General features: G+C 47.4%; 1 protein-coding gene across 2 annotated transcripts in view; it reads right to left on the bottom strand.

Moving 5' to 3' along the window:
• The window catches only part of BROX (BRO1 domain and CAAX motif containing), a 211,860-nt gene that overhangs the window by 65,207 nt on the left and 120,305 nt on the right, over window positions 1-26,348 (bottom strand). For both annotated transcript variants that reach the window (XM_078649825.1, XM_078649826.1), the window contains exons 5-8: window positions 22,675-22,770; window positions 18,187-18,259; window positions 1,761-1,866; window positions 1,078-1,167 (exon numbers count right to left, since the gene is read on the bottom strand). In XM_078649825.1, the coding sequence (XP_078505951.1) occupies window positions 1,078-1,167; window positions 1,761-1,866; window positions 18,187-18,259; window positions 22,675-22,770 (365 nt within the window). The remainder of the gene's footprint in view (window positions 1-1,077; window positions 1,168-1,760; window positions 1,867-18,186; window positions 18,260-22,674; window positions 22,771-26,348) is intronic.

Here is a 26,348-nt window from a genome sequence, read left to right as displayed (position 1 = left end):
GGAAAAATCGGTTTGGGCACTGGTCTTCCATCTCTGTACCGGACCCAGCTTGTCTACCTAAACAATGGGCAGCCACTCAGGTGTGTGATCGACATTTGTTGCCTGTCAAAGGCGGCTTCCTCTTTGAAGCTTGCCTTTTGAGCTAACACCCTGAGTGGCTTCCTGCACAGGGGAGATGACACCTCTGCGAGCGCAGGAAAGTTTCATCCTTTCCAGGAAGGTGTAAACACCACTTCCCAGGTGACAAGAAAGCTGTATGAGGGTCCCCAGCCCATGTGAGGCTACAGGATACGGGGGCACAGAGTGACAACTTTCTAAAACGTTGCTTAACTTTAGAAGCGACAATAAATCCGATAAGTGCATCAGGTCGAGTTCAATGCCACGATTAATTTAATACCTTACAGTACCCATTCAGTAGTTAGCCAAGCTCAGATGCAAGCCGGTAACCCTGTGTTAGCCAATAGGGTGACTAACTTTCACCAGCAAAATGACAATTTGGAGGGTTTCGCTGTTAAGGCATATATAAATATATATAATCTGCTTAACAATATGTAGCTCCTTGCCATAGGGCTTTATAGGCCTTCTTTAGAGGAGACATAAATATACTGTTGGTAGAGGTGGCTTTGACATTGGTTTTAATGGCACAGTCGAGCTATCAGTGTGACACAGTCCTTCCAGTGTGCAGTTGCAGGCTAGGAGCCATTTTGCACCTCTGACACACTCAGGGTGGCACAAACTGTGCTGCAGCCCTAGGTGGTCACTCTGCCTTATGTGCCCTAGGTACCGCAGACTGAGGTATTAAAAGTAAGTCAGTCCTTGCCAACTGGGGGTAGCCAATTCGACATGCACTTTTGTAATAGGTAAGAACACTGGCACAGAGGCCAGGTTAGCAGGCCTCAGTGCACTCTCAGAATAACCAGCAGCATCAGTCCAAAAAGTGAGGGGTGAACATGCAAAAATAGGCCCTTCCTTACAGGCATCCACATTCTTCAAGAGCTGGAATCAAATAATTAGAAAGAACTGTGTATTTGAAATGTTGTTAGTCACAAGGATTCATGTTTTAAGCTGAGTACTTACCAACATTTTCATAGAAATTAGCTGTTTCATTCGCGAGTGCAGCTATGAGACCAGGATTGTGCTTCAATTCAATTGCTCGTGCAATCGTCACTATAAAATTTAGAATGAAAAATATTTTATCCTTAGAATTGTACCTCATCAGCATACACCTATTATATTACTTATCACATTACAACAAAAAACTGGATTGATGTCTAATGCACAGTAACTTTAAAAACATTTATTTAGCACATTTGTCCAAATCTTTCAACTAACATTGGCTTTACAAAGTCAGATGAGTTGAAATAAAGATACCCAACAAGAACATTGCAAATAGTCTTGCTTGCGCTTGAACTAAAGATCATATCCAGTTCCAAGGTACCAGGCTTCTAAAACGAAAGTACATCTGCACTAATTCAGAAACATTCGGCTACAACATGAACTCACCACACTGCAGCTAATCCGAGTAAGAAAACACAATACGCAATTTCAACTTTGTAGTTGTTAAATTGGATGAATTAAACTCTTGCCTAAGATGAGCACCCTTACTAAATGGACAATGACTACACTGGCTCAGATGGTTTAAGACCATCAGTGTGGGAATGGCCAGTAATGTAATGTGGTGAATGCAATTTTAAATAGAACACAAACTGCTGAAGTGTATCAGCACAACGTAGAACTACAAAAGGCAAGTAATAAAGTACCTTCTTGACCTTCGGCCTGGCATTGGACAATGTAGGCATCAATTACTCGGGCTTCTAAATCACGTCCCTTCTCTACTGGTGTGAGAAGTTTTGGGATATGGCTTTCCTGGGGCAAAACAAATGCAGAGAAAATAAATAAATATGTAAAAACAAAAGTTGTTAATGAAATGTGTTTTCAGCACTCCTGAGATCGAACATACACATTCTTACATGTCTGAAAATGTTTAAATTGAGTGCAACCTTCCTTGGTTTTTTAGTGAGACTATATAAGTCAATGTAGTGTGTGGGTGGATGCTTTAGGTCTAGAACAGGAACCACAAAATACAAGCATAATGCTAATTAGGCATTTGAGAAAAGACTACAGTAAAGGAAGCATTGAATGCACCAATGCTGGAGGACGAGGGGAAGGTGTGATAATCTGCATTTAAAAGTCTAATAGTTTATTGAATCTTATATAATGATGCTCTGCAAAAGAGAAGATTTGCTCTCCAATAAAGATGGATTCAGGGGGACACCCTTAGGCATTGTCCACAAAACTGTCTCAAGGGATGATCCCAAGTCTTCGGCTGTGTTAGACCTGGTACCACCAGTCCACATAGGGTAGCCTGGCACTGAGTGACAAGATCTATCTCCAAAGCAAAAGTGTTATGCTTGCTTCACCTTTCACAGTAGCCCCGCGCTCATCCACCAAAAATGACACCACACCTTATTATGAAAATATAGAATTCTTTATGTTCTTTTCAGTTTGATTCACGTTGCATTTACTTCAACATCTCTTTAATTTTCATGCAAAGTATTTGTCACCATAACTATGCATCAGGACACAATTTTAACAAAAGAAGTGACTCGTTCTTAATTTTCAGTTTACAAATAGACCAATGACTTCATATACATTTCCTCCCAACTGTCTTGGTTCTTGTGTCATGGGCTAGAAAAGCATTTAATTCCCAGATCAATAACATTTCATTACAGCCCACAATTAGTAAACGTATGTTGTGAGTTGTTGACTCTCTCTAGGATAAAGAAAACCTCAGCTAGTTCATTTGTTTACCTGGGAAATGGTTTCACTTACAGATCTTTTCTCCCCCTTTGTGCGTTACAACATTAGGGAATTACAGACTTATTATCTCCTTAGTCGTATTACCCCTTCCTCATGGATAACCATTAATGCCTGCGTAGGATACACTCTCTCAGTAAGCATCACAGATACAAACTCTTAATTAACCACAGGCACGATATGCAGTTAGTTGAAATTCCCCCCAGAAGGTTGCTGCGTCATATACCTCCCCACCTCCTGACCTTGCTTACTTCTCCGGAGATGTCCCAGCTGAAGTCCGTGGGGTTTTAGGGTCACTTCTATCACCTGTGGGAATCTCTAGGAAGCTTCGAGGGAGACAGGCTGATCTCTCCCAGCCAGTCGCTCTAACACACCAGCGTTTTACAGACCCCCAAAGCCGGTCCTGTATTTAGCAGAGGACCGAAGGGCCAACGAACTTGCTGGGAAAATATTTCCAATTAGGTCAGACTGACATACGGGAGGTAACTCGTAGGCAAGTCTCTCTGTCACTCGCGCCTCAGCTCCGGCGCTACTCCCTTTCCTCACGCCTTCCTTTGCCCGAATCCTCCCCTCCTGACCTTGCCGGTTCTCGCCTTCTTTCTTCCCGGGGCTCCGCTCGGCCTCTCACCCGGCACCAAACCTCACAGAAGTCAACGGGGCAGGGACCTCAATTAACTCGGCACTACAGCACTCGGAATGAAGTTCCCTGCGGTCCTGATACACTCCGCTGCCCTCAGTAAGTCGCCGCTGGTTCTGTCAATATTGCGCAGCGCCTCCCCCAATCCCGCCACTCCGGTTCTCACAGCTGCGGGGCAACTTCTCTGGAGAAGGGAAATCGTGATAAAGGGGCCGGTTAAACAAAGAGAGGCCTCCGACGATTTTAACGCTTGTGGTAGAATGGGAAATAATACAGCCTCCCGATTCTGTATTCTAGAGGCCAGCGGGGATAACATTACAGGGCCGCTCTCAGGGCGTGCTTGGAGTGGGCACACCTCAGAGTCAGGGTCACACAACAGGCCAGCGCGGGACGTATTCAGCTCGCCTGGGTGGCGATATCAGCTCTCTGCCTCACTCACCCCTACTGTCTGGTCCGTACACTGTAGTACCTGCCACTGTCCTCTGTTGGTAGGCCTGCTCAGTATTCTCCCAATTCCTCTTCAGCAAAGGTGGGCAGGGTCAGGTCAATGGATTGAGGGGCCGTATCACCAGGGGGGGCAGCAGCCTCAGAAGGAAGTCAGCCCCACACCATGCATCAACCTCCTGACTCCACCGCCTGGACTAACTCCTCTCTCTTCAGTTGACTCCAGCTTCTACAAAATGGTCGCCCAACATTCCACTATTTATAGCTTTGGGTCCAGTGGGACTAGAGGGGTCCAGAAGGTTCTAGATCCCTCACTTTAGTCTATGGCCCAGTCCCTGAGGTAAAAATATGCGGCAGTTACCAGCCAACATTTCGTGTGTCGATGTATACAGTATTTTGTGTGGACAGCTAGGCCTCAAAAATAAGAGGGGCAAGGTAGCACCTAACCCCCAAGGACAACACCAAAAATTCCAGTGGACATAAAAATAGAAAACTAAGGAGGCAGAAAGGGGACAAAATAAATAAATAATAGGAGGGACCACCCAAAGGGCTGACAGGTCTAACACGCGTCCCCCCCAGCTGAAAGTGGGGAGAGCTACCCAACCCCTTGGGAGTTCTCATCACTAAGGCAGAAATACCTAGAGAGACCGTCTGCATTGGCATGGTCCACTCCAGTGGTCCACTCCAGGCCGATGTTCCACCCGGAAGTCCATTCCCTGTAGGGAGATAGACCATCTCAACAGCTTGGGATTCTCTCCCTTCATTTGCATCAGCCAACGAAGGGGTCGGTGTCGGTCTGCACCAGGAAGTGCGAGCCAAACAGGTATGGCCGCAGCTTCTTCAGAGCCCATACCACCGCAAAGGCTTCCCGCTCAATTGCACTCCACCTCTGTTCCCGGGGAAGCAGTCTCCTGGACAGGAAGACAACAGGTTGATCCAGACCCTCTTCATTGAGTTGCGATAACACTGCCCCAATGCCATGTTCTGATGCGTCTGTTTGGACAATGAATTCCTTAGAAAAATCAGGAGCCCTGAGGACTGGAGCAGCACACATTGCTTGTTTCAAGGTGTCAAAGGCTTGCTGACAAGCCTCCGACCAGACTACCCGTCGGGGTTGCTTCTTGGATGTGAGTTCAGTTAGGGGTGCCACAATGGTGCCATACCCCTTCACAAAGCGACGGTAGTATCCTGTGAGGCCCAAGAAAGCTCGGACCTCGGTTTGGGTCTTGGGGGGATCCCAAGCCATGATAGCCTCAATCTTAGCTTGGAGAGGCTGCACCGTTCCCCTGCCCACCAAGTGGCCTTGGTACACCACTGACCCCTGCCCGATCTGATATTTACTGGCATTGATTGTCAAGCCAGCCTGTTTCAGGGCCTGGAGAACAGCTTGTAGATGACACAAATGGTCCTCCCAGCTGCTGCTGAAGACGGCAATGTCATCCAGATAAGCAGCGGAGAAGGCCTCCATCCCGGAGAGGACCTCGTTCACCAGCCGCTGAAAGGTGGCAGGAGCGTTCTTGAGCCCAAAGGGCATTTCACAGAACTGGTAGTGGCCCTCAGGCGTGGAGAAGGCTGACCTTTCCCTAGCTCCATCTGTAAGGGAGATCTGCCAGTACCCTGAAGTGAGGTCAAAGGTACTCAAGTATTGGGCAGATCCCAACTGGTCAATGAGTTCATCCGCCCTAGGGATTGGATGTGCATCAGTTTTGGTCACTGAATTCAGTCCCTGGTAATCCACACAGAACCTTAGTTCTGGAGTGGTGCCCGGTGGGGCAGCTTTTGATACCAGAACCACCGGACTGGACCAGGGGCTACTTGAAGGTTCAATTACTCCTAGCTCCAGCATCTTAGTGACTTCACTGTGGATGCTGTCCTTCACCTTGTCTGACAGCCGGTAGATCTTAGACTTCACAGGTGGGCTGTCTCCTGTGTCCACATCATGGGTACACAGGTGGGTCCTTCCCGGGACAAGGGAGAACAGCGAGGAATATTGCTCTAGGAACTGGCGGCAGTCCCTCTGCTGTTCAGGAATGATGGATGGGGAGAGAATCACTCCCTCCACCGACCCATCCTTTTTCTGAGACAAAAAGAGATCAGGGAGAGGCTCGGTTTCCTCTTCCTCTGCTCCATCAGTCACCATCATTAAGATGACCTTGGGCCTCTCATGGTGGGGTTTGAGGCGATTGGCATGAAGCACCCGTAGGGGCTGTCGGGGGGTCTTAAGATCCACCAAGTAAGTGGCCTTACCCTTCTTCTCCATTACCTCAAAGGGGCCTGTCCAGCGATCCTGGAGGGCACTTAGCTCTCCAGGTTCCATCACCCACACTTTCTGGCCAGGCTCCAATTCCACAGGGTGAGCATTGTGGTCATACCACTCCTTCATCACTGCTTGGCTGGCTTCCAAGTTGTCAGAAGCTTGCTTCCACAACTTAGCCATTTGGCTCCGGAAGGCCAGCATATAGCTCACCACATCCTGGGGAAGCTTCCTGGGAGTCTTTTCCCATCCGTCTTTCACCAGGCTGAGATGTCCGCGCACAGGGTGCCCATACAGAAGTTCGAAGGGGCTGAAGCCCACTCCCTTCTGTGGCACTTCCCTGTAGGAAAACAACAGACAGGGTAGGAGGACGTCCCATTTCCTCCGCAGGCTCTCAACCAGACTTCTGATCATGCCTTTCAAGGTTTTGTAGAACCTTTCCACTAGACCATTGATCTGTGGATGGTAAGGAGAGGTGAACCGGTAGGTAACCCCACACTCCTTCCACATAGCCCGCATGTAAGCTGACATGAAGTTGGTCCCCCTGTCAGACACAACTTCCTTGGGGAAACCCACTCGGGTAAAGATCCCCATCAGGGCCCTAGCCACTGCAGGTGCAGTAATGGTCCTCAGAGGAATTGCCTCTGGGTACCGTGTGGCATGATCCACCAGAACCAGGATAAACCTGTGACCAGCTGAAGTTGGTGGATCCAATGGCCCCACAATGTCGATGCCCACCCTTTCAAAGGGGCTACTAACGACAGGAAGTGGTTCCAGGGGAGCTTTCAGCTTCACCCCTGATTTCCCACTGGCTTGGCAAGACACACAGGTCCGACAATAAGTGTTGGACGCCACCCTCATTTGAGGCCAATAAAAGTGGGGGACAAGCCGGGCAAAGGTCTTGTCCTGACCCAAGTGTCCTGCCAAGGGTATCTCATGAGCCAGTTCTAAAAGAAAGGCTCGGTAACGTGGAGGGACAACCAAGGCCCGTGAAGAACCGTGCACTGGTGCCTTGGGTTCACTGTAGAGGAGACCATCCTCCCAGTAAATGTGGTAGTTCCCTCTATTTATGTCTCTCCTTCCCTCCTCTCTCAATTTATTGAGACCGAACTATTTTGTCTGATGCCCGATGGAGCTACCTGGTTTAGCTATAGGGGAGATGGGCCGTGGATTCCCTCCTTGGTCGTCACCTACCCAGTCGGTCTTTAGACAGACTTCCTCTCGTCTCTACGGTTCTCTCTTCCCTTATCCTCACTTTCCCTCCTCCTCTACCCCCCACTACTTTCTCTCTCCTTTCTCTCCTCCCCTAATTGTATTGCTGATTGTTTGATATAATGTTTTACTTGTTGATCTTTTCTGGTATATTGTTGAACCACATTGTTACACTTCCTTTCATCTCTCCGATCGTCTCCTACCGCATCCTCCCTCTATTTATGTCTCCCCTTCCCTCCTCTCTCAATGTATTGAGACTGAACAATTTTGTCTGACGCCCCATGGAGCTACTTGGTTTAGCTATAGGGGAGATGGGCCGTGGATTCCCTCCTTGGTCGTCACCTACCCAGTCGGTTTTTAGACAGACTTCCTTTTGTCTCTACGGTTGTCTCTTCCCTTATCCTGACTCTCTCTCCTCCCCTACCCCCCACTACTTTATCTCTCCTTCCTCTCCTCCCCTAATGTATTGCTGACTGTTTAATTGTTCTTTTTCTGGTTTATTGTCGAACCACATTGTTGCACTTCCTATCGTCTCTCCTGTCGTCTCCTCCCGCATCCTCCCTCTATTTATGTCTCTCCTTCCCTCCTCTCTCAATGTATTGAGACCGAACTATTTTGTCTGATGCCCGATGGAGCTACCTGGTTTAGCTATAGGGGAGATGGGCCGTGGATTCCCTCCTTGGTCGTCACCTACCCAGTCGGTCTTTAGGCAGACTTCTTTTCGTCTCTCCTTATTGTCTCTTCCCTAGCTCCTATCCTCTCTCCCCTGAATCTCTCCCCTGGTCTGCCCTGGGATCACAGCTTACTGGACTTTGCCTTGACTCGTCTACCGGTTTGTGTCCCCATCACCCTTCCCCTCCTCTTCCCATGCTGTGTCTCTAACCCTCCCCTCTCTTTTCCCGCCCTCATTATCTGTCTACTTCCCGTGCTCCAACACCCGCTCCCCTGAATCTCTCACCTTTCCTGCTTTTTTCCCTTTCGTATTTGTGCTTATTGTTTATCTTGACCTTACATGTAACTATGTTGCCATGCTCTAAGAACTGTGTAACCTTTGTAATGATGTAACCTGTAACTATGATCTGATGCTCATGTAAAGCGCTCTGATACCTCTGGTTCGAATCAGCGCTATATAAAACTTTTTTTTAAAAACGTTACCTGCTGCCTGGGCTTCGGCCTGTCGCCTTAGTCCCTCAAGGGTAGGGCACTCCTTCTGGCCCTTACAAACTTCCTCCCTCGTAGGCCCCGCCTCCACATGCCATTTGGCAGGGATTGGTAGGTTCTCCAGTGAGACAACATCCCCCTCCGTGGACTCCAGGTCCACCACCTCAGGTGGCCTATCCATCTCACGTGGCTTGGATGTCGGGGCAGGCTTCTCCTGTCCCCGGTTCTTTCCCTTCCTGGCAGCTGGCTGGGCCTTTGTTTCAGGCCCCAGCCCTGGCGAACTCCCCCTCCGGGTAGTCGCGGACCTTGTTGTCAGGGTCCAGAAGGTTTGGCACCCAGCGATGTTCGGAGTACCACTAACCTGTCTCTTTATCTTGCCCGCGGGGACCACGGTCTGAAGAGATGCCTCCCAATTCCCTTTAATGCCAACCCTCCCAATGCGATAGATGCACTGGAGACAGATAGCACTCCGGGGGAAGAGGGAAGGGTTATATCCTGGGGGGCACCCTCTAGGTCTGGTCTTGCGTAGTTCTTTGATACTAGAAAAATAAAGGACACCGTTACTACGTTCAACGGAAACAGGCTAAACAACAATTTAGTAGGGTACAGGGGGAGCCACTCACTGTCTGCCCCACAGCGTTCGAAGTCTAGTCTTGGCGTGGAAAAGGGTCGGGAACTCTGATGAGGCTCCTCAGGCTGTTACCACACAGGACTCTGAGAAGTTTATCGTAGTTTGGAAGGAACCCACTAGGCGTTACTGAGCATGCTAACAGTTTGTCACACACAGTTTCTAGCAAGTCGGGGAAGTCTGACCGGGAGAGGCACTCCGGTATTGCGTGAAGCACAAAGGTTCAGACTTGAAACAAAAATAGTTATACAAGGTTGCACGGCCGTGCAAGTCTTACCTCCACTCTGGTAGCGGGAAAGAAAGCGTCCGCGGGTTCAGCTGCTTGAATCCAAATAGCGGGAAGGAAAGCGTCCGCGGGTTCAGCTGCTTGAATCCAAATAGCGGGAAGGAAAGCGTCCGCGGGTTCAGCAGCTGGAATCCAAATAGCGGGAAGGAAAGCGTCCGCGGGTTCAGCAGCTGGAATCCAAATAGCGGGAAGGAAAGCGTCCGCGGGTTCAGCTGCTTGATGTCGGGTACGGGCTCGGAATCCGGGAAGATTGACAAGCACCTCCTACTTCCTGGGAGGTGCTTTTATACCCTTCTCCCTTTCGCCGTTTCCGTACTGCTAGGGCCCAGGGCTTTCTGGGACTTGTAGTTTTATGGCGTCTTCGACGCCCCTCCTTCTGTATTGCGCTCAGAATCGCTACACTTGTGCTGGCACAGGACCAGTCAGGTGTACCCAGCATCTCAGAAGGAGTCCGGTATTCCACCTCTTTCCAAACATTGTGCTCCATGTCATTCCCCAACAGACAATCAACTGGCACGGCAGGGCTTACGGCAACTCGAAGTAGACCTGCAACCTCTTCCGACTCAAATGGAACCTCGGCCACCGGGTAGTGACCCATTCTGCCGTCAGCCATCGCGGCGGGGTGGAGTACATGTGGAATCACCTGCTCTGGAGACACCAGATGACTTCTTACCATAGTCATACTGGCTCCTGTGTCTCTCAGAGCTTCCCCTCTTTGGCCATTGATGGTGACCCACTGCCCATATTTGGTAGTATTTGAGGGCACCTCGATCTTAGGAACCATCTCCCGATCTCCCAGGGACACTAAAGTGACTCCCGCCCACTCCCCCCCTTATCTAAGGGCAAGTCCTCCCCGAGCACTACACTAGCTACTCCCGGGGCTTTTCCTCCAGTGGGAGGGGGTGGTCTCTTTAGGCACTTAACATCTCCCTTATAGTGCCCAAGCCCACCACACTCATAGCAGCGGACAACCCTTGGCTGCTGACTATGGTCAGGATGAGGGTTTCTTGGCGGGTTAGCCTTGGGAATAAATCCTGTTCCCTTTCCCTGGAAACTGTTTTGGGGGCCTATTGAGAACTCCCTCTTTTTATCTCCCCCCCTCTTTCTTCTGGGGAGCACCCTGTCCGGTCCTTTGGGAATCCCCTCCAGTCCCCTTTGAGGACACCCGGGTACTAGCCCAGATGTCCGCCTCCTCAGCAAGCTTCCGGGGGCTGGTCAGCTTGCTGTCCTCCAGGTGTTGTCGCAGCTCGGGAAAACATTTCTCGAGTAGCTGCTCCTTGAGGATAAGATTATACAACCCCTCATAGTCCCCCACCTCGCTGCCTTGTACCCAACCCTCTAAGGCCTTCTTTGCATAGTCTAGGAAATCCACCCAATTCTGTGTGGCCAATTTGTGACTGCTCCTAAACTTCTGTCGGTACTTTTCGGGAGTCAGCCCAAACTTTTTTATCAGTGCCACTTTCATGACATGGTAGTGGGTCTGCTCTCCCTGCTCTAGGGCCAAAAGGGTATCCCTTCCTGCAGGAGGCATGTATTTATAGAAGCCACCCCCCCAATGTTTTTCCAATATCCCATGGGCTCTTAGGGAGACCTCATAGGCAGCCAGCCACTTTGCAATGTCATCCCCTGCGCTGTAGCTGGCAACTACGTCCTTGGGTAGATAGGGTCTGGGTTCCCTGGTCAGGTCTTTGGATTCGCTGCCACCATTAGGAGTACTGGGAGTCCCTATTTGCAGGGCCTTGAGGTCTAACTCTCTGAGACTCAATTCGTGAGCCAGCCTCTTTTCCTCCCTCTCCTTCTCCAATCTCGCCAACTCCCACTTTAACTGCCTTTCTTCTCTCCGGTCCGCTAGTTCAGCTTCAGTTAAGCTCCTCACAGAGACACTGCTGCCCTCCCTTGAGAGTGTTCTGGGACCGGTCAGTAGGTTCTCCCCCTCAGGTTGGTACAATACATCTACCCCGATGACAGTGTCCCAGTCTGCCTCTTCCTCCTCAATTTTCCCCTCTAAGTGAGCTTCCACCCATGCCCTCAAGCTAGTTTGAAGTTCACTCTTTTTCGCACCTCGCTTGTAAAACACCCCCTTACTTTGGCAAAAATCCCTGAGTTGGGCCGCAGTATAGGTCTCCAACTCCTCCAGATCAAATTCCATTTTGCCACCAGGGTCGTGGTTAGCCACTTAGAAGGAGACAAGGAAGGGCGTAAAGTAAGGATTACCTTCACCCAACACCAGGAGTAAATTTGGAAAAGCAAAACTGTTAATTAGGGAGGCCGCTTAGGAGAAAACTCCAGATGTAGGTCTGTGGAGTACACTAAGCCACTGCTAAGTGGATGCAAGCATAAGCTCTATCCCACCACTGAACACCAATTATGTTAGACCTGGTATCACCAGTCCACATAGGGTAGCCTGGCACTGAGTGACAAGACCCATCTCCAAAGCAAAAGTGTTATGCTTGCTTCACCTTTCACAGTAGGCCCGCGCTCATCCACCAAAAATGACCACACCTTATTATGAAAATATAGAATTCTTTATGTTCTTTTCAGTTTGATTCACGTTGCATTTACTTCAACATCTCTTTAATTTTCATGCAAAGTATTTGTCACCATAACTATGCATCAGGACACAATTTTAACAAAACAAGTTACTCGTTCTTAATTTTCAGTTTACAAATAGACCAATGACTTCATATACATTTCCTCCCAACTGTCTTGGTTCTTGTGTCATGGGCTAGTGAAGGTTTTCATTCCCAGATCAATAACATTTCATTACAGCCCACAATTAGTAAACGTATGTTGTGAGTTGTTGACTCTCTCTAGGATAAAGAAAAACTCAGCTAGCTCATTTGTTTACCTGGGAAATGGTTTCACTTCCAGATCTTTACTCCCCCTTTGTGCGTTACAACATTAGGGAATTACAGACTTATTATCTCCTTAGTCGTATTACCCCTTCCTCATGGATAACCATTAATGCCTGCGTAGGATACACTCTCTCAGTAAGCATCACAGATACAAACACTTAATTAACCACAGGCACGATATGCAGTTCGTTGAAATTCCCCCAGAAGGTTGCTGCGTCATATACCTCCCCACCTCCTGACCTTCCTTACTTCTCCGGAGATGTCCCAGCTGAAGTCCGTGGGGTTTTAGGGTCACTTCTATCACCTGTGGGAATCTCTAGGAAGCTTCGAGGGAGACAGGCTGATCTCTCCCAGCCAGTCGCTCTAACACACCAGCGTTTAACAGACCCCCAAAGCCGGTCCTGTATTTAGCAGAGGACCGAAGGGCCAACAAATTTGCTGGGAAAATATTTCCAATTAGGTCAGACTGACATACGGGAGGTAACTCGTAGACAAGTCTCTCTGTCACTCGCGCCTCAGCTCCGGCGCTACTCCCTTTCCTCACGCCTTCCTTTGCCTGACTCCTCCCCTCCTGACCTTGCCGGTACACGCCTTCTTTCTTCCTGGGGCTCCGCTCCGCCTCTCACCCGACACCAAACCTCACAGACGTCAACGGGGCAGTGTCCTGTTGGGACTTCTGTTTTTGCGCTGGTGTGGGATCGCGCATTTTTTCCTCTGCCCCCCCCCCACCCCCGGTCCACCGCAGTCAAGAGCGGACTGTTTGAGTCGAGGGAGGCAAAGGGGAAACTTTGCGCGCTAATTCTTTATCCACTTCCGGGTTGTGCCATTTGCTGCCACCATCTTTTAGCAAGGGACGCTCTAGTGCTTGTGTCCCCTGCCCAGGCAGGCCCTTTATAATCAGCCCATGAAACTAGCGCGCAGCGGGCGCGCCAAAGGCAAGCCCGTCTGCGCCCAACCGTGCCAGGCGGGACCCGGGGCACAAAACCAATGCCCCTCAAAATAACACCAAAATTAAGTTTTCTTCGACCCAGCTGCTCAATCTTCGCACGTTTCCTAGACCTATGTGCGTCAGCTGGGATGCTGATGCTGATACCAACATCTCTGCCTGCCCAGATTGTAATTTTTCTTTTAAAACTTGCCTTACTGAACTTAGCCACACCACAACACCCAGCATTACTATCCATATGCCGATCCAATCAGCTAAGAAATGTAAGCCTGCTACCCCGAACAGTTTCTTATTCTTTAACATTAACTGTCACTCCCTCCCCAAACATCAGGCAGACATCTTTGATCTCTTAGTAGATCTACAACCCAACGCTATCTTTTTAACGGAGACATGGCTTAACAATTGCTCGGGACCCGATGTGGCCAGAGCCCTGCCCCCCAACTATGTGATTGTTAGAAAAGATAGAGGAGACAGGGTGGGTGGAGGAATCGCTATTATTTTTTTTGAAAAAACATTGCGCTGTAAATGTGATGAATTATTAATCCCTGACTGCGAAGCAGCTACTTTTAAACTCACTCTATCCCCACAGTTCACCCTAACTGGGCTACTGGTGTATCGCCCTCCAGGCCGTGCTGGTTCATGGGCTCTTAACTTCCCCAACTCTGTCGCTCCACTTTTGCTACATTCTGCCAACTTCACCATCATTGGCGATCTCAACCTCCACTTAGAGGATCCTAATTGCACTATTGGTAGCACTTTGGTTACTGATTTGGCGGCTATGAATATTAAACTTCATAATTGGGGGCTACGCATAAAGCAGGCCACCTTCTCGATCCCATTTTTCCAATCTCACCTCTTTACATTGCCCAGCAGCCATCCTGCTTATCTGGACTGATCACTTTTTTAGTGGGTTTTAATTTGGTCGCCCCCCCCATCTCTCACCTGCCAATAATACCTCTACGGCTATACCATTAAGGAACTGGAAAAACCTCGACATCACCAAGTTTAATGCATTGCTTCTAATAATGTCCCTAAGTTTCACAAGGATATAACCTTGGACCTGTCAACATTCCATAACTGGATACAATCCACCCTCGACATTTGCCTTCCTCCTTCAACCAAGAAGCTTAATAACCATCGCCCCCGCCCCCTAGTTCAATGATGAACTAAAAGGGGAGAAAACTAAATGTAAAAATGCAGAGCATCGATGGCGAAAAACGTATTCACCAGAAGCTAAATCGGTCTACCTTACTACTAAGCGGTCTTATCATTCCCACTGCAGGGCTGCACTCGCTAACTATGTTTCTTTGTCCATTACGCAGGCAAATAAGTGTGCAAAAACTTTGTTCAATCTGGTCAAGAAACTATCGGGTGCTGCCGCCCTGATACCGCCTCCTATTCTTAACACTACACAATGTGAAGATCTGGCTCAATTTTTTCTTAATAAAGTTGAAACCATTTATTCCAATTTGGCCAGCACTGCTAACCCCTGCTTCTCTCCACCTGCCGAGCCTTTTATCTGCCCTTCCTCAACGCCCGATAACTGCTGTGTCCAAACACAAACAACGATCATTCTTGACTCATGGCCACTCCTGGACATGAAATCACTTACTCATCACCTCAGTAAAATTAAATCCGGATCCCCCTGTGATCCATTGCCTATTACAATTCTGCGACAAATTGAATCGCCCTCCCTTGAGTATATTCTTCAATTGCTCAATTTATCTCTCACGGATTCGACAGTTCTCCCTGATTGGAAACATGCTATGGTTGTTCCATTGTTAAAAAAGACTAATGCTGATCCTTCTCTTCCCTCCAACTTCCGTCCTATTTCACTTCTGCCTTCTCTCTCAAAGATCCTGGAAAGACATATCAATGGGCATCTGTCTAAGTACATTGAAACTAATGGGCTTCTGCACCCTTCCCAGTCCGGTTTTTGGACCGGATACTCTACGGAGTTCACTCTTCTTGGGGTGACCGAAATGCTGCGTCAAAAGATTGACACTGGCCAAACCATGGCCTTGATATTACTTGACCTTAGAGCGGCCTTTGATACGGTTTCCGACACCGTACTCATTAAGGCCCTTCAATTATCGGGTGTCGCTGGGGCTGCCCTAAACTGGCTTAGTTCCTTTCTCACTGGTCACACCTTCCAGGTTTTTTCTACTACATCAAAATCAAAGCCTCATGCTTCACCTCATGGAGTCCCCCAGGGCTCGATTCTCAGCCCCTTGCTGTTTAACATTTATGTTAAGCCACTGGCAGAAATTGTTGAGGAATCCGGTCTGTCGCTTTTCTCCTATGCCACGATACCCAGATCCTCTTCTCTCAATCATCAGGTAATACCACCCAGCCCTCTGCTCTTAGATCCGGCCTCTGCAAAGTTGTGACCTGGATGAACGCCAACTCTTTAAAGCTCAATGGCGATAAGACTGAGATCCTGATCCTGGGTAAAGATGGAGACCTCTGGGGCCCACAACATTGGCCGCCCGAGATGGGTCCGCTCCCACAACCCTCCTCCCACATGCGTAACCTTGGGTTCATCGTGGATGACACCCTCTCCATGCGACAACAGGCCACTAAGGTTGCTGCCACCTGTTTCACCATTCTGAAATGGTTGAGAAAGATTGTGTGGATGCTCCCATCACATGCCCAGCGTACTGTAGTCCAAGGCCTTGTCACCTCTCGGCTGGACAACGGGAATATACTTTACTTGGGCGCAAACAAAGAGGTTACACGGAATTTACAGCGAGCTCAAAACTCCGCGGCTAGATTACTCTGCCTCGCCCCCAAATTCTCACCCACATCTGGGCTGCTGGCGGATCTCCACTGGCTTCCAGTGGAGAAACGGGTCAAGTTCAAAGCTCTAACCTATATGTTCCGCATTAAGCATCTACAATCGCCCTGCTACTTGCAACTTTTAGGTTGTCCGTATGTTCCTCTTCGTAACCTCAGATCCTCCACTTAAGAAAAATTTTGAGTCCCTAAAATCAGGCTTTCCCGTATGGGGGGGCGCTCTCTCGTATTTGGTCCCTACCCTCTGGAATACCTTGCCGCTGCCTCTCCGCATGCAACCTAACCTTCTCTTATTCCATAGATCCCTGAAAACAAGGCTTTTCAGCCAATAGGCTGCTCTACTCTCTGCTGTTCTTGTACAGCGCCGGGAAACCCTTTTGGGTAGCTGCGCGCGGATATACAAATTCAAATAAATAAAAATAAATAAATATGTGTGATACACTCACAACACCACCTGGGTTACATGGATTTGTCATTGTTTGACGCCTAATCAGTGAATCCCTTCCAAAGTGTCTGAAATGACCTCTGTTTGAAGGATGAAGAAATCCTCTGTCACTGGCCATGGAGCGGGAAGTTTGTAAAGGTTTGGATCACTACCTTATGGAAAACTACACAGATTGTTCAAATGGTGGTGCAGAATCAGAATACTAGAAAATGAATCCAAATTTTATAATCAATGGTACACAGCAATAGGCACTTTCTGGGTTGGCCTGGATACTATTTTTTAAAATAACATTTTGTATATGACTCAGCCAGAAAATTCAGAATTGGGCAGGCAGTCAAGAGCATTGGCAATGTATTTTAGGTTAATACATTTAGGTATAATACACTGTGTATGCTCTCCAACGGCATGTCCTGATTTTATGTGGCATGCTATGCGTGGGAGGAGTTGGTAGACTCAGGGTGCAGTTTGGTCAAAGGAGAGAATGCCTGTACGAAGTGGTTCTGGGGAATGGCCAGAGACTCCTTAGCATCAAGAGAGTAAGTTTGTATGTTCATAACTAAGAAAGAGCTAGGCACTGAATTGCAGTTCTGTACACTTTCCTCAAAAGTTATGGGGTGCCTATATGTTTTAACTGTCAGTATGGAGCACTGTTTAAAATTAGGCAATTTTTAAAAATTAAAATGGCAATAAGAAGTGACATCAGACCTCTATTGCCCACGTTTTGGTCCCCCTCCTGCGCTAAAAAGCTCAGTTTGGGTTTATGATGTACGCAGCGCACAATAGGTCACTAAGCCATACCAGGATTCTTAGGGCTTCTCTGTGAGGTAAAAGGCGTAACAAACACCTCTCCATTACTCTCAGGAGACACAAAAACAGGAAGATGAACCAAGCTTACTTAGTGATTTTAACTCAGCCTAGAAAGAGACATTAAAGAATATTCGACAGCTTAGGACAAACTCTTTGTTTTGCATCTTCCTGGTGGAGTTTCCAATGGAGACATGTTCGTGCTCCACAAAATACCCAATAAATAAGATCAGAAATCTAATATTAGTTCGACACACTCAACCACTATCCATTAACTCACTGTTTAAAAGTGTATTATTGCTACTGGTTCCTCCAGACCTTGAAGGAATAGCTCTCGCTTCTTAATCACATACATGGCCCTTACATCAAGATATGGTAGAGAAAGAAGTTGTGTGGGTACATAATGTCTATGCCAGATGGAAACAAACACCCCATGGTTGGTCATGGTATGTCTGAGACGTGGCAAAATCTGCAAATAATAAATACTAAATCCAACATAGCCAGAGAACAGCATTATAGTTTAGACACTGACAAACATTAGGGAAAAAATATATATAGCGTGAAGAAAGCAAAATCAACCCATTGCCAAATAAATAACCTCCAAATGCAATAAGAGCCACATTTGGATGACATTTAAGTTCCAATCCACATATGGCAGAGGAATACAAAGAGGGTAGGAAATAACTAAGACCAGGGTGCCTAGGGAAGATTTGCACGGGTGGACTCTAGGTCTCAACCATCGAGAAGGTAATTTGTTTGTCTTTGTAGAAGTCAGCAATTTTTAAGGAGCCTTTCATAAAAAAGAGATATTGGAGGCAAGATGCCATCTTTCCAGTTTCATAATCTAAAAAAAATACAGTACTTCATGTTTTCACCTATTCAAATTTAAAGTGGAATTTACCTTCAAATGTTTAAAAATCCCAGCTGCAACTTTCATGCTTCTGTGAACCTCTTTTGCTTCATCTTCTGTAATACTGAAAAAGTAAGTTTAGCATCAGGCACAGGACTGAAGGGAAAGTTTAAGTGCATATGAAAGAGAAAAACATAAACACCACTTAGTTTCTAGGCTCAGCATTCTCTTTCAAGAGAGGATCTCCCTTTACTGACAGGGAAAAATCTAGCAACCACATGTTTACTTCAACCTCCCTCATGACACCTACCAACAGCAACCTCTGCATTTTCCCTGGGACAGTCTAGTTATGTTTTTGAGTTGTGAAAGGGAGATAGTTAGTGAAAATGTTGGCAGCTAACTACAACTGACAGCCTCATGTTTGGCACGTTGGTCTCTATTTAGACGCCACAATGACATTCCCCAAACACTGGTGCTCAACTGATGCGGATGATTCCACAAGGGCTTAGAATCAAACATGAAAGCTGGAAGGTCCTATTAATCATCAACTTCTAAAATAAATATCTCCTGGGAGTGGAGGAGCCCAGATGTCCAAGATGACGGGACTCTCATTTCTGAGCTCTCGCTTGGCTCCCAGCCCTTACTTTTCGATGGAGGTGCTGGTATGCTACCTGCCTGCCATCTGGAGGTTTTGGGAGCATCCGGGACAAGGGAGTCCCTAGACGAGCTGTGGTGACCCGTCATAGCCGCTGGGGAAAGTGTGGCGAACGAGCGGCTCGGAAGCGAGGCATACAGTTTCGTCGGAAATCCACATCGCCCGCCACATGTTACTCCGCCCGCTAGGCCCGTGTTACATTCCCTGAACTTTAGATTCGGGCGGGGACAGCGGGCCGACCCCATCCTTAAGAACTTGGGTCTTGCCGGAGGGAGGGCCCAGTTCTACATGCTGCATCAACCCACGGGGAAAAAGGGGGGAAATCCCCTGACCAGCTTCCATTTGTCACCCTGTTATGGGGATAACCGGGGCACTCCTAACCTAGGCCCCCCCGCGGAGTACGTTTGGGGGCACCTCTCGAGCATCTATTCATGAGGGGGACAGCCACAAAGTCTACAGGACCCGGGAATAAGGCCGGGCCCGCTGAAGCCTGCCAAAGCAGAGGAGTCAAACAATGGTGCACACCAAGAGCCCATGGGTAGTGTGGGGAAGAGCTACAGAGATGGTAGGAGAGTGAGGATGGGAGGGCAGTTGGCACTGGACCCTCTCCTGGTGGGCTCCGGCACCCTCTGCCACCCGTGCTTGTGCCGCCACGGTGCAGGCGGTAGGAAGCCATGGAACTTGCATGTGGTAGGGCTACTAGAGAGCTGCCGACTGTGGTGGACTTCCCAGCCTCATTATGGGGCGCAAAAGATCTCCGGTGCCCCTGCACAATCCAGGATTGACAAGTTCACTGCCCCTAGGGGCAGAAATAAGGGGAGCCAGGGCAGAGCTCCTCAGGCTGCCCAGGCACAGGTGTGGGGATGCTACAGCCATCCTTCATGCAATCCAAGACTCACACTCGGTCCTCAAAACTAAGATAGGGGAGGTGAGAGTGGATGTAGCCCTCTTGAATCAACACGTCCACAATACTATGGCCAGGGTCTCCGAGACGGAGGGGAGCATCTCTGAACTGGATGACACGGTGCATGACCTCAAAACAGAGGTATCTCGATTGACTCCTAAGATACATACTGCCAGAGGTGAATCCAGCGAAACCATAACCGCAGGAGCAGTCTCTGTTTTGTATTGTTTCCCAAAGGGATGGAGGGGTCGTCACCCGAGGTATTCTTAGAACAATGGATTGACCCTAGGCAGCTATTGACTGGTTTCATAATTCAACAGGCTCACCAGTCTCTGGCCCAGAATCCCCTTCCAGGGCACCGCCCCACTCTCTGATTGACAAGATTCTAAATTATCAGTACAGAGATACGGTTCTGCAAGGGGCACGGAACAAGAGCCAACATATGTACCAGTTGGGCCGGCTGAGGTGTTCCCGGATTACACCAAGCAGGTCCAGGCCCAATGCAAATCATAGAATCAAGTGAAACGAAAGCTGAAATCTATGTGGTTACACTATAAGGTCCTCTTCCCGGCACACATGAGAGTCATCCTTCAAGGCAAATCAATTTTTTTTTTGACAGCCCTGATAAGGACTGGAATTGGCTGACCGAATAGTACCCCTTAAGCCAAAACCAGCTGCCACTGTGGCAGGACCATCCAGCCCGTGGGTCCCAGGGGAACGTGGCTCCTGTGCATGGAGTCCCCAGGCACAGGAAAAGTTCCCGGAAAGGCTGCCACAACGGCAGAGATGCATCCGCTATCTCGGACTTTGAAAAGATACAGGGGTCACTCCTGCTATCAAACCAGTTACCTTCTAAACAACCCATGCCCAGGGGGTCAATGACTGAGATCACACAGATGGGTGAACAGGGAAACTTGTGATATTTGTACTGCACTTTACGTGCCAACACCACTTTATCCATCCTAGTCTGTTGGGGGCCGGAGCCTGGCTCCCTTTGAACGCCTGATGCAGCCCTGGGCTCTGTGACCACCAGCTACCACCACCACATAGGTTAGTTTGAAAAATCTGGGGTCAAAAAGACTGCTCACAAATCGCAGCTGCTTTTTTTTTCTTTTTCAATCAGAAAGTTAGTATATCTGGCCCTATGTTTGGGCAAAAAGAGCGGAGCACAGAATTTTCCATTGCAACTCAGATAGAAATGTGATCTACCCATTCTGGAGATCCACAGTGTGTAGTCAGTTTAAACATTAGATGAGGCATATACAGTGGGTTCCTGAGACTATCTTCAGATTTAGAAATAGCATGATTTGTTATTAATTTAAAGCTCTTACATTATGTGTACAGCTCTTACATCGGCATGCTAATGCACACTTGGTTGGTCTGTCCCTAAAGAGATTAAGAATGTTTTGAACCTGCTGAGCATTGAGCTAGTTGCAGTAGGGTTTAGAATCCACACGTTCTGTTCCTGGAACATTGTTATGGGTTAGAAAACAATATGTTAAGACACTTGAAGGGCAAGGAGCACCTTTTGATTGCAATGACAGACAGTAATTTCCCTGTGAGATTATTACACTGATACTACTACTGGGCTCTCTTGAACGTCCTTTGGCTGGGATGAATGATTTACAAGTGTTCCAGTGGCTAGTGGAGGGTACAAGCATATTATTTAATGCTTCTATATACTCCCATCTTAGACCTCCACAGTCATTAAGGGTGAACAAAACCAGCCTGCATTATGCAAATAAATCACTGCCATCATAGGCCAACTAATGAATCACCTGGCAATGATTGAGCTCTACCATTATATATTAAGATCTGCACATGTAGTAACACAGCACTGAATAGGAGTAGTTGTGTAGTCACCTGTCTCCAGTGACCAATACACACAAAATATGCTACAACCAGAGTCCATTAATCATTTAGAATTCTTGAAAAGATTTTCAAGGCAATGCCCAAAACATCTGATATATGGAACCAACTAGGGTCCAATAATCATTTAGAATTTTTTAAAGATTTTTAAGGCAAATCACAAACGTGCTACTGCATTGTTGTCAACACATTTCAACCCTTTAAGGGCTTAGCGCTGGGTCTTTTACACGAAGAATAAATGGTAACGATATTTTTAAAAGATTTTAAAAACAATTAATTACTTGATCTTAAATACCGCAAGAATGAAATGTGAACTGGAAAAAAGAGAAAAGCAAAATTACCTAACGAAAGGCGAGGTGCATCCACTGGACACACTTGCATTATCTTGTTGATACACAATTTTTGGTGAGAATGTCTGATTGCCTATGGTATAAATTCTCATCTTGTGATACAATCTGTAGTGGCCAAACTGATCTGTGCAAGATGGGACTATTTATTTTTCTCATTTTATCCACAGTTATGGTGGATCTTTTGGAAGGCCAGTGGGGATTCCATGAAGTAGCACAATGGTGACAGAGTAGCCAAACTCACATAGTCAAAGAAGGTGTTGAGGTTGTGTTTAGAAACCACTACATCAGACTTCAAAAGGGATGAGGTATGGTGCAGAGAGGGCTAGGGTGGTTACCAAGTATCAGCTTTTCTTTTGGTATCCTCTATTTCAGTTTACAAAATGGCCTTCTGCTCCGGTGCAGTTTGTCTCTTCTTGTCTTGTCCACTAGGCTGGAATATATTTAAATCTGTTCACATAGTGAGCAGTGTAATGGCTGGGAAAGGGATGGCATACTATGAATGCCTAACCACACTACAATTCGTCTGATACTCTGCAGTACTACACACAAAGTGCAGCTGCACATTTCCCGTTTGATTGAAGGAAACTGAAAATAAGAGAACAATGCACGTGTTGTTAACATATTTAAACATGCAATGGAGGCTTTAGCACAGTCGGTAGAATTTGAAAAAGCTGGTCACAGCCAGAATCATGGCATCAAACATTATCTTAAATACAAACAAAAACACACACAAACGCAAATGTCAAAAGAAGAATACTCACTCTTCTTTTCCAGCCAATCGTGAAGCAAACTTTGTGTACCATAAAGCAACATTAAATGCCATAGAAAGTAGTTCAAAAACAGCATCCTGCTGGGCACTATAAAGCAAAAACAAACACAATCAATACAACAAAAGGGAAGTTATGGGAAGAACAGATAAAAATGAGGGGGTAGGCGAGGGAGAGCATGAGAGGGTGGAAAACAGAGAGAAGGGAAGTGGGTGAGCGTTGGAGAGAGAACAGAATGGGAGTGGATGGGGAAAGTGTTGTGATATATCCATTAATGAAGCCTGATGCACCAATCGGGGCCAGGCTACCTTGGCCTCATAAATTAGGGGGTTGCTAGTTCTTCTTGGTGTAAGAATCTATAGACTTGATTGCTGCATTGACATGTGCTACCAGTTAATGAAACCGTTTCCGACTAATGCCAGAATGCATTTATGAATCTAATTAAGCATACACACACTAAATTGTCTCCGGGTATAGGTCACAATGGACACAATGGGAGAAATAAACAAACACATCTACCAAGTTATGTCACTGTGCAATTATGAAAAATTGTCAATTTATTTATCCACAAGCTGCCTGCACTGAATAATTGCTGCTTTCTTGATAAAAGAAGCACCTAAGCAAGTGTTTTTTGGTGATTTGGGGCTAGGAAGGAGACAACTAAAAAATTGAGTGACTGTTCTAGTGGATATTAGGGACACAGTAAGAGTGCCCCCAACAAGAAGCATTACTGTTCTTCTGCACAATCAGCAACTCCTAAGAAGGCACATCTCTCTATTCAGAGTATAAGCAAGTAGCGGAGAGATGCCAGTCTGGCTCGGTACACAGTCAAGCTGCTGGAAAACTGTCTAACTGGCTGAAAATAATGGCAGAAATCATCTGGCAATACAGCAATCAAATTACCTATTCGTCCTGGTTGTGTAAAATACCAGTTAGATATTACGAGACAAACATATATTATGCATTAAGGTATAAATCAATATATCTGAACTGTACCTTCTGCACAAAAACGATGTTTACAGACAACCATGTTGTTACAAGTATCTGCGGAGACCTGTGCTAAGCACCTCGACTGCTTTAGTCAGCCAGAAGCAGGATAATCAAAATGCTATCTCCATGTAGAAGACCTGGAACACTGCTAAAGATATGAAGCACAAATCACCTGAAATATTGCCTGCAGTAGATCCGAAAGGGTGGCCCATTATTGGGCACAGTAAAGCCCACGAGGGGACAATTTTACCTGTGGCTTCTTAGGACTGCCTCTCCCACTGAATACTGGACTGTCATTATAAATAATAGCTCAGCAATGTAGGACAGTATTTATTGGTGGCGCCACCCGTGACTCTGAATTCCTTTGCCTGAGGCGAGAGATGGCCGACATGGGCAGACATCCGATTACTACTCAGGTGAAGAAGCAACTATGCTCAATCAGAGACCAGACCACATTCATGTGGAGGAAATACAAGCTCAGTGGGGGGCGGGGAGGTGGCTTTAGGAAGGCTCCTAGCTTGAAGGAGGGTCTGGGAACTGCTAGAACGTGTGGACAAAATAAGACTGTATTCTTGCTCCTCATTAGTCTCTTTAGTCAGTTGGGCTAATAGGCTCCAGGAATTCTTCAAGCACAGGGGAGGATCCCCACACCCTGAAGTGAGATCTCATGCTGCTGATCCCAAAATATTTTTTGAAAGGAGAAAAGGGGGATGCCAAGACTCCAAAAGCCATGTGCTGGGACTGGCTGATATTGTTAATAGTCAAAAAAGTTATTAGGAGGCCTAAGGTGTAAAGATTTCTCTATTTTCTAACAGAGACACCTGAAATGAAGAAATGAAGAATGTGACTGCTATGTCTGCATAGTTTACTGCATTGGTGTACTATCTTTTGCCATCCCACAGGTGGCGATAATAAAAACAGTGTTTTGGTCTGTGCATGCTCTGTCTTTGATTCGTTCAAGGCTGTAATCTTTCGATCCATAGGTATAATTTGCCTGATACTGCCCCTTTCAAGTGTCCGAGGATGACTTTGGCCCCAGAAAGCCTCTTCCATGCTAATGACAAGGTCAGCTCGTCATGCAGTTTACTGGAGCTGTGCTTATGACGAGCTGACCTTGTCATGAACAATGGGAATCCAGAAGAGTCAGCACCCAGCGGGAATTGCCTTGGCACCAATGTGGTTAACGAAACCTAATATTTGGTAATGAGAGCAATTTTCCCTGCATCTCACACCGAGGCAGACGGCCCTTTACAAACACCCTGGAGGCACTAATCCATCTGCACTTTTCTCCACAGCTCAAAACACCTGTGACTTGCTTGACTCAGTAGGATGTTGAGAAGGCAACTAAGGTTTTCCTCCGAAAAACCCAGAGCTGGCATATCATTCTACAGAATGATCACTTGAAATGCCTTACCTGGCTTTTGAAAGAAAAAATATAATGGCTCTACTAGAACAGGAATTAGGATTGGAATCTCTCCAGCCAAGAGTTCAGTCAGCCTCTGTGTTTTTAAGGCAATTGGGTGTAACATGTTTAGAGGGCCCTTCTTTATGAATGTAAACACAGCCCTTAAAATGACCTTTTTCCATGTCAAGTCAAGTCAGTTAATTTATATAGCGCGCTACATACCCAGAGGGTCACAAGGCGCTTGAGGAAGGGTGGGGAATTACTTGTCGAATATCCAGGTTTTAAGTTGCTTTCTGAATGCTAGGTGGCTCTGAGTGAGGCGAAGGTGAACGGGAAGTGAGTTCCAGGTTTTAGCCGCCAGGTAGTAGAAGGATCTTCCTCCCATGGTGGTTTTGTTGATGCGAGGTACATCAGCAAGGGCTTGGTTGGAGGAGCGTAGCTGGCGGGAGGGGGTGTAGAAGGAGAGTCGTGTGTTGAGGCATTCGGGTCCAAGTTCGTAAAGTGCTTTGTGTGCGTGGGTTAGGAGGCGGAATGTAATCCTCTTATTGACGGGGAGCCAGTGGAGGTTTTTCAGATGACCAGAAATGTGGTCTTTACGCGGGATGTCTAGTATGAGTCTGGCTGATGCGTTCTGGATGCGTTGGAGTTTTTTCTGAAGTTTTGCGGTGGTACCGGCGTATAGGGTGTTTCCGTAGTCTAGGCGGCTTGTAACCAGTGCGTGGGTGACCGTTTTTCTAGTTTCGTTGGGGATCCAGCGAAATGTTTTTTTTAGCATGCGAAGAATGTTGAAGCAAGATGATGAGACGGCGTTGACTTGTCTGGTCATCGAGAGTGAGGAGTCCAGGATGACGCCAAGGTTCCGTGCGTGGTCCGTCGGGATGGGTGCTTTTCCAAGGGCCTCTGGCCACCAAGAGTCATCCCAGGCGGAGAGGGAGGTACCTAAGATAAGGACTTCTGTTTTGTCTGAATTCAGTTTCAGATGGCTGTGATTCATCCACTCGGCTACTTCTTTCATTCCTTCATGTAGGTTGGTTTTGGCGGTGTTAGGGTCTTTGGTGAGTGAGAGGATCAGTTGAGTGTCATCAGCGTAGGAGATGATGTTGAGGTTGTGTTGGCGTGCGATGGCTGCGAGGGGGCTCATGTATACGTTGAAGAGGGTGGGGCTGAGAGAAGATCCTTGTGGCACGCCGCAGATGACTTCAGTGGCCTCGGACTTGAATGGTGGGAGGCGGACTCTCTGAGTTCTTCCGGCAAGGAACGAGGTGATCCATTC

This window comes from Lissotriton helveticus, chromosome 6 (assembly GCF_964261635.1).
Source record: "Lissotriton helveticus chromosome 6, aLisHel1.1, whole genome shotgun sequence".
Classification (NCBI taxonomy): domain Eukaryota; kingdom Metazoa; phylum Chordata; class Amphibia; order Caudata; family Salamandridae; genus Lissotriton; species Lissotriton helveticus.
Note: the sequence above shows the minus strand (reverse complement) of the source record. Positions and strands in the feature narration are given on the sequence as shown.